General features: G+C 35.1%; 1 protein-coding gene across 1 annotated transcript; it reads right to left on the bottom strand.

Annotated features, from left to right (window-relative positions):
* Nucleotides 1–5,800: 5,800 nt before the first annotated feature.
* On the bottom strand, nucleotides 5,801–10,258 carry LOC140959747 (probable galactinol--sucrose galactosyltransferase 2). Its single transcript, XM_073417744.1, has 15 exons — nucleotides 10,079–10,258; nucleotides 9,751–9,952; nucleotides 9,003–9,277; nucleotides 8,817–8,907; nucleotides 8,679–8,727; nucleotides 8,499–8,590; nucleotides 8,285–8,392; nucleotides 8,083–8,199; nucleotides 7,586–7,996; nucleotides 7,353–7,494; nucleotides 7,164–7,231; nucleotides 6,928–7,062; nucleotides 6,536–6,756; nucleotides 6,360–6,448; nucleotides 5,801–6,271 (listed from the first exon to the last, which is right to left on the bottom strand). The coding sequence occupies exons 2-15, from the start codon at nucleotides 9,927–9,929 to the stop codon at nucleotides 6,002–6,004; spliced, it is 2,247 nt and encodes a 748-aa protein (XP_073273845.1). The 5' UTR covers nucleotides 9,930–9,952; nucleotides 10,079–10,258; the 3' UTR covers nucleotides 5,801–6,001.
* Between the last annotated feature and the right edge of the window lie 1,348 nt (nucleotides 10,259–11,606).

Consider the following 11,606-nt stretch of genomic DNA (forward strand, 5'->3'; position numbering starts at 1 on the left):
ATAATTATGAAAAATATTTTTATTGATTAATTGATTATAAATATTTAATATGAGGTGCTTTTAAGTATGATTTTTGAAAATGAGCCGTGGTTGGGTATTTTTACCCGCCGGGTTATATTTTAGCCGGTACGCTAATTTTATTGATTCGGAGGACTTTTTGAGGGTTCGGACATTATTTTCGAAAACACAGCTAAACGAAATATTTTTCGAGAGTGGTATTGGTCTTGACGGGTTTTTTTATTCCTTAATGGGCCTAAAAACTTTTTTTTAACTCCTTTAATTATTTTATAGGGTCCATTAGTGTATTTTAACTTAACCTAAACTCTACCCTACAAACCTTAAACCTAATATCACCAAGTGGCCGCCCCCTCCCTCCCATTCAGCAACTTTTCAAAAGAAAAACCAGCAGCTCCCTTTGAGTTATTTAAGAATTTTTAGGGAAAACTATTCACCGCCTCTTCGGTGCTCATCCTATGCGAAGTTATCAAGGTTTTCGAGAGCATTTTCGTAAAGGCACGCCTATAACTCATTTCTTTGCATCATTCAAATCAATATACGTTTTTTTTGTTTCATTTATGCATGCGAATTATCGTACTTGGGTCGTCCTTGATTTTATACGCTTTTGACATGGAAATTTTGCACACTCTTGACATGAGGCTCACGCTTCTTGATTATTTGTGCAAAGGGCTGCAGCTATACGTTGCTAGGGTGCTGAGCATGTCAAGGGATAAGGGATTTAGGAGCGGGAGTCACGGCTTGGCCTAGTGGAATGGTAGCTAGGCGTGAAACGTTCGAGTCGAGCTTGTTTTAATTATATCGGTGGATATGAGTGAACCGGTTGTGCAAGGACCATCCATAGCCCTGGACCAGACCCTGGTGGGTCTGATTGATGACATAGGATGGCTCGAACATGGCTGAGGTTAGTGAAGAAGTCGTTTTAGTGAAGGGTGTTAAGGTGGTTCTTGGTTGAGGCTTTGTGAGTGACTAGCGGTCGTGTGCATCGTGCGGTGTGCATGGGGCTGTGAACTGGAGTTAGGTTGGTCCAAGAGGGTCCTAAGGTGGGCTAGGAAGGGTTAGTCCAAGGCTGGTTTGAGTTGGGTGAGTGTAGAGTAGGGGTTGGCTTGGAATTGTTTGGGATGTTTTCTGCCGAAGGTTTTGCGCCGCGGCGCTGCACTTTAGGCGCCGCACCGCCTATTGTTCGACTGGAGTAGCGCTGCAGCGCTGATTCCAGGCGCCTAGGCGCTAACCAAGTGCCGCAGCACCATAGTGTTAGCGCCTAGGCGCTAGTCCAAGCTTTGAGGAGCTTATAGGTTAAGCATTATTGGTTCATTTGGGTATTGGTACGTCATTACGATCGAGCTTAGTAAGGGTTATATTGGATAATATGAAGCTTGATTAGAAACCTTTGTATTATGAATTAAGTGTGATCATCTTCGGGTGGAGGTAGTGGTGTTGGCAGCGCCCTAAACACGATTTTATATGTTTTAAATGTTTATCTCTTCATGGATACATCTTTTTATTAAAATATGAAAAATACGTTGTATGCTTGGTTTCAAGAAAAATTTACGTATGGACATGATTTTATTAAGTGATGAATATGATGATGTGTTTTGAAGGATGAGAGTTGGTTGTGACTAATACGATGACACAATGACATGTAAGGTTAAGGCTCAGTGGATGGGTAATGATGTCGCTGATCATGACCTCAAACTGACACGATGATACGAAAGTCACAGCTGATGAACGGAATTCAAATTAAGAAAACGAATACGTATATGCTAAAAATGATGATTTATGTTATGTAAACGATTATGATTTGACAAGTCTTGATTATGCATACATATTTTTTTAGATCATGAATTATATTTTATTACGGTACTTTTCACTATTGCCTGTTATGTATATGTATTTGTTATAAAGTTAACAGGGATGTTGAGTCTTTAGACTCAATAGATGTGAATGATGTAGGTGAGCATTTTGATCAGGAGGCTGGAGATGCCGAACACTGAGTAGGCAGAGTTGAATGTGTGCACGCTAACCCGAGGACCGTATTTTTTCGCACATCATGTTTATGAGTTAGAAGTGAACATGAATATTTTACTCATTCATTTTATTACTTTAATGGCCATTTTACAATGTTGGTGGTTTTGAAGATTTTTACATGTTTCCTATTGCATTATTCTAAAACGTAAGTCTGGGTTTGACTACTTATTTATTATTTAAAACGCAGTGTTTTCCTGTTGGTTGATTACTGTTATTTTAAAATATGTTAATTTTCAGCAGTATTGTATGCATGCATTTAGATTTAACTTTCAAGTATTAGTATAAAAAAATAACAGTGTTTTAAGTAGTAGACGTTTAATTTAAAGTTTATGTCCATGAAAAGTTATTTTATTAAAAGTATTTTCATTGTTGTTTGTGAATGTATATATATTACTTGTTATCATGATTAAGGTTTGCTGAGTCAATAGACTCACTAGGTCTGATCGATGTAGGTGAGCATGAGATTGATGTTAATGGAGACCTTGATGGTTGAACTAGCTTGACTAAAGGTGCACACAATCCGATGACCGTCGCTAGTTTTTCGCAAATAAAACTATGTTTATGATTTATGATTACTTTAAAGATTGTAGTGACTTATGATTATTTTGAGAGGATTTTGAGAGGATGTTAGAGTTAATTTTAAAATTGAAATAATGTTAATTTAGGTTGGTTGATGTTTATGATTTTATACTTTGAATTACTTTTTTTTGGATTTTTAAATATTAGGTTAGTTGGTTTATATTTAAATGGTGCAAAATATTTATATTTTCATTGTTTAGTATTTCGGTCGAATGAATTAGGAAAAAAATAGTATTTTTTAAGAAAAACGAGTAGTGGACGTTTCACCTAATACCTTGTTGATATGGTTGGGCAAGAAGTTCGTGTTGTTGTTGATGAACACCTTCTAGAGTTGGTTGAATCTTCAACCAGAAATATCCAAACAAGTGCAGCAGTTGAACTATTGGAAGAAGGATCTCTCTCGGTGCATGTTAGTAGTAAACCTTTAATTTTTATGCACCTTTTGTTTTGAATTGTATTTTAAAGTGGATGAAAACAAACGGCTACTTCACTTTCGAGTGGAGAAATTTTAGCTTCAAAAGGTCAAATGAATAATGCCGACATATCCTGTGACCAAATATTTAATAATTTTAATTTTCATGGTAATCAGATGGCAGGTTGAGTTGGACTTATTTTGCAACTTATGATGCCATTCATGTCGCGGCTGCTGCACCTGAAGTTCATCAGGCACAAGTAGAACAACTCAAGCCCGACGTAAGACTTGTGATCGATCCTTGTGGGCAACATTTTGTTGGATCTCGGTTTTCTCGTGCCCAAACGCAGCGGAAGTTTAAAATTTTTATTTTATTTTGACAATCAAAATATATTTGTTTTAGTCACTCATATGGTTTTACGATCAAAACATTCATAAGACGTTTAGAATTTATACCTTTGGTGAATTAATCACACGTCTCCAACTAATCCGGGGTTAGCGGATATAGCTCTTAATGAATCCCTACGAACTTTCTTCGATTCACTCCTTGTTTGATCCTCCTATCAAGTCCACGACTAGATCACTTGATCCTCTTCCAAATCGCACTAGAAAATATGGATGAGATTTTACGTAGGAAAAAAATATTTGAGAGACAGTACAAAAATATTTCTCAAAAGAAGTGGCCGATTTTTTTTCTTCGTTGAAGGTGAGATTCTCGAAAATTTTGTGGTGGTGGACTAGGGTTATGACTTCTCAAACCACTTTTATAATTAACCCTTGACCTAATTATCATAGTATAATAATTGGGCCCTTCAATTAACATTAATGGGCTGGATTAATTAATTTGATTATTCCAACTAATTTAATCAATTAATCAAGGTCCATTAACAACTTTAATTTTTTAATATATTGGACTTGTACTCTTACAAGCCCATTAACATATTATCCACCATATTTAATTTATTCATTAATAAGCTCAACTTTTGAGTTTAATAAATTAAATCATTAAAAATTCAATATTTGAATTTATTATTTAAATTATAAATTCAACTCCTTGAATTTACTATATAATAAAAATTAAAGTTCTTAAAATTATTCTCAAAACAAGAACAAACGATCCAGTGCTTGTATGACCCTCAATGGTTCAGGGATACAGCGAGCCGTGGGTTCACAACTCTTTATGATTCAGGACATAATCCTTTATTCGGGCTTACCCTAGTTAGCCCCATTCTTTTTATCAACACCTTGATCAAGAATGTCAGAACTCATTTTTGATTGCACTCATCGGATCATGGTAAGAGCGTCTAGTAGCATCGCCCCATGAACCCCTAGGTATCACTGATAGTGCCTGCAAGAACCAGTCGATTATGATTATCGTACATTACGGTCCCTTCATCTCATATACCCCGATCAAATCTGCAACCATTGGTTCATCGAGGGTTGCATATTAATTCGATAACTATGTGATAACAATAAATAGTGGCATCGCATGTACCGTTCGAGAACTCCTTCTCTAACGTACATCTCATACTCTAGCCAGCGATTTCATGCACTATAATTTCATCATATCACATAGGATATCCACACCCTCAGTGGATCGGTGAATTCCTGACTACGATGCACTTGCTCCTATATGTTTCGCAACTGTACCCAACCTCGCCACCTGATGACTCTCCTGGAGCTAGTAAACGAGTCAAAGCACAGCCCTAGCATATAGAGCCTCAACGTTGTCCCGGGTCGTAAAGACTAATGGTGTACAATCATAACCACGGACTTATCCTCTCGATGAATGATAACCACTTGGAAAGTCCGGGGAAGGGTTGTTCAGTATAATCATCATATGACTACCCATCTGCATGTTTGGACATTTCTATGCCCTTATCAAGAAACGCAGTACACAACATCACATATGCTAGTCTCGAGTTCAAGCGACCTTTATCCATGTTTTATGCGGCTGAATCGACTAGGAACCAATTTAGATCATACAGTGTTTACAAACGAGTTTCAACATCGAATTACGATTCATTTGTATTAAAGTATAATCAAGGTCTTTATTTATGTTTGATAACATTGATATACAGATAAAGAAATAACAAACCATGAAATAATGAATTATATTAAAATAAAGATTGTTAATTACAACTGAGTCAATAAAATCCCTAGCCAACAGTTGGCTTGCAGGGCATCTACTCTAACACATTTTCCATGACCTTCAAGTGTGGACAAGATTATATATGGATGGCTCATTAAGCGTTGGAAGTGAGACATCAGTTCCACTGAATATTCGAGAAACTCAGCTACATGGTAATTAAAACATTTGATACATTGGATTGATAATGTATTTGTCATAAGGTTACTCTGAATTAATATGCATTCGTCTTTTAACTGTGAAACTATAATTCTAGAAATTTGGAGTAATGGCTCGATAATTGTTACCAGAATGCTAAGAAAAAATATCATGTTTTTGACATTTCCAAACACCGTGTACGTATATGTGTCTTTTTTATGTTTAAATTGAGTTCGCTTGTTTTAGGTATTACATGTATCTCTTTCATCCCATCCATCAAGTTATTTAAACACGATTTTAATTTAATAATATAAATATCATATTTTCAAGTGGTCTCCCAAGGGGAATAAAACCAAGATCACTTAAAATATAGATGTGAGTTTTTTGTATATTAAAAGGTGATAATTACATCAAAATCGTGTTTAAATTGAGTTTATGAATCATGTGAAAGATCCAAAACAAACACACACAGACAAAAATAATGACAATAAAAATTAATATAATCATTGCTACCCTAAAAAGTTTGGGAAAAAGTTGTGCTACAATCTCTTGAAATTATATACAAAGATTAGTAAGACATTCAAGATTTTCCCAAATTTCCCATTGGAAACTCATAATAATATAAATTTATTCCCACTAATAATTTCTTGAAAATCACTCATCATCACATGAAAGCAACCTTAATATGAAATCTCAATCTCTTGAAAGCTAAGGCCGTCTCCAAGATTTACTCTCAATAACCCATCCTCAAAATGGTATGTGAACTCCTCATTCTTCTGGTTTACTTTACAAGAACTTGGTTTGATACTTGAATATGCTCCAAATAATCCAGACCCTCTAGCTTTGATTGTAACAGTTGTATCATTTATTGTGTAATCTTCAACTGCTCCTCCAGAGTTGTACATTTCGATCAACCCAATCGGGGCAAAATACACTTTCTCATTGAGTTTCTGATGCAAAGAATCATGATATTTAGTCCAAGTCCAGTGTTTCGTTTAAAACTAATGAAATGGGAAAGTTATCAAGATTTTAGCTCACCTTTATGGGAGAGATGGTAAATATTTCACATTCTAAGATGTTCAAAGAAACTTCAACAGTTTTGTCCTTTGGAACAACGGATATTGACCCTGTAACATTAAACAGTTCAGAAATCAAATTTCTACTAGATTTCATACTGTTGCATTGGCTAAAGACAATTGTGGGTATGAAATAACCTGAGTTAGAGCTGAATACGACATAGTTTCCATTCCAACTTTCCTCTACTATTTCATCAAGAAATTCGACATCAAGCGGACTCACACAACCAGCTATCACTTTCGAGGTTGGAGACGGAGTGGATTCAGGAGCTTGTTTCATTGGCCAGGTTCCTGCACCTTGGCAGTTGAAAACTCCTACTACTCCTGTTCGCTTATTCAAGTTCCATATCTTCAGCAAGCTGTTGAAAAATTCAGAAAAAAATGTTAACCAAGTGCAAAAATATGGCAGTTGAGCTATTATATGGTCCAAATATCCGAGTTGCATTTTTACAAGAGATCATTTTAACGCATCAGCAGCAAACAATTGGTTTTATAAAATTGAGTAAATAGTATAAAAGAAATTTTATTACCTCTTTCCATCCATGACTGGATCGATAAACAGGCAGTCCCGAGTTGGTCTGCCAGCATATCTAGCCCTTAAGATGGATCCATCACACAGAATGAGTTTCTTTAGGATGCTGAAATCTTGTTTTCCTGGCTTGTCACTGTAATATCACACAAACAAATAGATGAGTAAAGAAAAACAGTAGGTTAAGAGACTAATTTCTTTTTAGTAGGGATTGAGAAGATAGCAACATGGTTTTACCTTACATAGACAGGACACCCGCCTATTGCTCTTGCCGCCCCATGGAACTCAGCGGTGTTATGATTGCTCTACATGTCAAAAAGAAGAAGTTTGGTGTTTAGAAAATATTAGTCACTTAAATTCCGAGGAACGAATCAGATCATTGTTTTTATTGTTTTGACGGATTTGCAAGAACACGATAAATCTTACATGAAACACATCCCAATCTGGCACGAAAACTTCGCCTAGAAGGAGACTATTGAAAGAAACTGATGCGATATGCAGTGTCTGAAAAGTTGGTTCATTTGGCATGAAATCCTCAGATGCTCTTGCAGTTGCGCTCTTCTTCGAACTAAGAATTGATGTAATATATAAAAAACATTACTTCAAGAAGAAATAAAAACTTTGCAATATTCAATAAGGCACAGTTAAGTATATTTTACCTGAAAATTGAGTCTGTATTGTGACACATGCAGCAGATTAGATTATTTTCCCCAAAATTTTTCTCCATAGATTCATCAAGAGCTTCATGATATTTTTTAGTAATTGAAACTCTTCCTCCGTGTGTGCTGCCTAACGTTTCTAACAAATTTTGAACATCGACTTTTACTCCATCGACTCCACAACTAGCAAGATAACTGTGCATATCGTTGTAAAAATCATGAACTTTTTCGGGGTCAACTAATCCGACTCCAAACTTTTCCAAGCCATCCATGGCTACGTCTCTTATGTTCCCTAGTCTACCAGATGATTGGACTGGATATTCGAGCTTAGGGTTGTATTTTTTCAGTGCTTCAGATGAAGAAAGGACTCCGCCCCAGTAACCAGCTAAAGCATGCCACATATAAACATATCTGCAAAATACCATGAAGCTTGTGGTTTAGAAATCTTTGAGATCAAGAAAATTTTCTTAAACTGCCATTTCACTCGAGAATCTTACTTCAATCCGTAATTTTCTTTGATATAATGGATCAATTGTTTGAGATTTGAGCTCGAGCCATCCAATTCTCCCTTGAACTTGCTATTTTCCTTGATATCTACCAATCTTGTAGCAAATCTACACCAAAAGAAGCATCATAACAATCATTACAACGAATGGATAACAAGGTTCAATTCATCCAGACAAAACTATAGAAACTTACTGTGTTCCTTCGATCAATGGCTCGCCTTCCTTTATAAATTCGTTAACTGTTTCTTGCCAACCGTCGTCTATGATCAAGAACTTAGGGGAAATCCCCCCTTCTTTGAAACTGTAACATGGAATTCAAGTAATATAACTCAATAAACGCAGATCATATCACGATTCTATTCAAATAGTAACTTAGTGGTTTCCATATCGTGGATTTGTAATCTAACCTTTGAAGGCCCTCTTCGATTCCATTTGGTGACACTTCAGTGTAGAATGCATCCCAAGTGCACCATCCAAACCAGTCTAAATGAGCAGGAATCTGTTGTTTAAAGAACGATATATAATGTCAAGATCTCGATTTTTTCACCGTTTATATGAAAGAATTTTCATTCCTTTATCATGTTTACCTTCTTGGTGTCCAGGTGACTAAATGTTCCCTTGTGTTTAGCAAAAATTCTGCACACATACAAATGACAGATACCATTTCAATACATCTTCAAAATCGATAAACCAGATTAATGTTTTGATAGCACAAAAAAACATACTTGATCGAATCCTTGATAAGTTCAAAAGGGTTGTCCCCTGAATTAACAAAAACTCCTTCCATTGCTTCAGAAGTTTGGAGTTGAGGATCACCTTAAGCAATGAACAAGCAACACATTCTGATCAATAAATTAGCAAATTCTTATACCAAAACGGATATATAACGTTGTCTAATTTTGAAAACCAACCACTTTCATAGCAGAATTGGAGCTCATTTGATTTAGTCCCCTGCAAACTTGTTCTAAATGTTCCATCCAGAACAGGCAAAACAAGAACGTAAATTTTATTTCCACTTGTCGTCGGTTCTGCCAGAGTTTCTTCAACCGCTACATCGAGAACAGGTTCTTGATCTAACTCCAGTAGAAGCATTTGCGTCTCCATAGGAATGTCACTGGCAGATTTTCCGACACGCGGTATCATCCACCAGATCTTGGCCATAAAGAGACACACGAACTTGCAGTCCCTGGAAAAATTATGTATTGATCATGCCATGTTCTTGGGGGAAAAAACTCACATAAATTGCATAATGAAGCGACTATTGGATCCGGTGGCTAATCGCCTACCACAAATAATTCGAAAATTTTCTACTTGATTTTTAATGTTCTTGGCAAACATGAATAATACAGGTACATTGCTCACAGTGCATAAAACAAGAACTTAAAAGCTGGATGAAATCATATCAACATAATGTCATCAAATGAAAAATATTCAAATTTCATGAGTATCTTTTGAAAATTAGTGATCTTTACTGCTCGGATGCCCCTCATCAAAATGTTACACGCTGATTTTTACGTCTAGACATTGTTTTTAGGCTTCTACATTTTTCCCGACTAATCCACCATTTTGTTTTATTCTACAAACTCAGGAGTGAAAACCTGAAACTAGAACCTATAATCTACAGAAAAAATGTAACCATGAGTCAAAGAAAATGCTTACTCGAGAACTCCAAGTTTGAAAACATGGCGAGAACTGGAGTTAGATGAACTTGCTCCCAGAAAAGCCGATCCAGAATTTGCCGGCGAAACGACAACATTTTCGGGAACTCCTGTCAAGACAACCTTACCACCAAACATGAGGCAGCCATTCTTGATAACCGGCACTGCTCCGATCGTCATTTTTGCAGTTGCCTATAAGTTTACTGCAAAAATCATTTCAAAAATCCCAGTAAGAAACTTGTATGAATGTACTAATCAAGAAAAAAACGGGATCATTACGTCTTTTGGTTAAAAAAAGATAAATAAATAAACAGAATTATTTTGTTAACCTTTTTAACGCAAGGAGAACCTTGAAAATTAACAAATTTTCAAGAAACGGGAATCAACGAAGAAGTTGAAATCAAGGGTGAGGAAATATGATCCAGAATTCGGCCTTATATAGGGAAACAGAGGCATGTTGGTCCAAATATCTTCAACAGGCGACAGCAACGCGGGACATAGGCTGTTACGCGTACATAGTGTTGTATATTATGGAAATGTGAACTTTTGCAATAAAAAAACTATATATGACTCGAATATATATAGGATTTTTCAAAAAACAAAAAAAAAAAAATTTATTTCTTACATTTTCAATATTATTGTGTGGCTAATGTTTAAGATTCGGTCGGAGTTTAGAAATAATAATTGTTAACTGAATAATAAATGAGAGATGGGATACATCCAAAAGAGATCGACATGGAAATGAGTCACAATACGGAGGACTTGTGATTATTAATGATAAGATAATAATAATTAAAAGGATACAGCTTTGCTTTCTAAATTTGTAGGTGGGCAAGTCCAAAGGGACTCGATCGGGTCCTCGTTCCTCAAGTTAAAACTCTCAAAATGAAATAGGTTTAACGGGTCAAACTGTTTCATCTCTTTAAAAAGATAGGTTGGATTAGGTTGATCATTTTGCGATCTACCCAAATGACGGCGCAAGCTCGTCCCTCAAAATAGTTGTGGGTGATAGCTTTACCTAAAAGGGTGCATATTTTTATTTTTTATTTTTTTTTAAAAAAATAAAATTAAAAAAACAAAAATATATATATATATATAAAATCAGATATAATACAATGAGAGAGTTATTGTGGAAAAGGTAAAAAAAAAAAAGAATTAAAAAAGTCTTAATGTTTTTTATTGATAAATTGGAAATTAATGTGCTAACTGTGTTATTTAAGTCGACAGAAAATATATACTCGAAAAATGTAAGCTAAGATGGGTCATATATCAAATGTAAGCAAGTATATTAATTGTTACCGACGTCGTATTTGAAAATATATTAAATAGCCGTCAAAATATTATTGAACAAGCTTTTAAATTTGGCAGCCGTGCAAAAATTCAGTTAGGCTTCTTAGACAAGGTTTTAAGAATATTTATTGGGATTCTATTAGATGATTCGCTCTTGGAATGATAAAGTAAATAAAATAAAATCGGTGGCTTTTTTGTGAAATATATTATTATTGTTGAAATTTAATATTTTAATATTGAATATTGGAATATTGAATGTTGAATATTTGAATGTTGAAAATTAGGTAAAATTAGGTTTTGAATGTTGAAATTTGTGTGTGATGATGAAGGTAATGATGTCATTTATTTTTGGATTATTTGTAAATATTTTCTATAAATAGATCTCTCATTTGTGAAGAAAATCACAATTGAGTTGAGAGAAAAATATTATAAAGTGTGTAGTGTGATAATTTTGAGAGTTTGAGATTTTTACTTTTTACCGTAAATTTTTACTTTTTCACAACACGTTATCAGCACGAAGCTCTAAAAGTCCTCCATATTTTTCCAAGCTCCAAAACAGAAGAAAAA

The sequence above is a fragment of the Primulina huaijiensis genome, chromosome 15 (genome assembly GCF_012295235.1).
Source record: "Primulina huaijiensis isolate GDHJ02 chromosome 15, ASM1229523v2, whole genome shotgun sequence".
NCBI classification, from domain to species: Eukaryota; Viridiplantae; Streptophyta; class Magnoliopsida; order Lamiales; family Gesneriaceae; genus Primulina; species Primulina huaijiensis.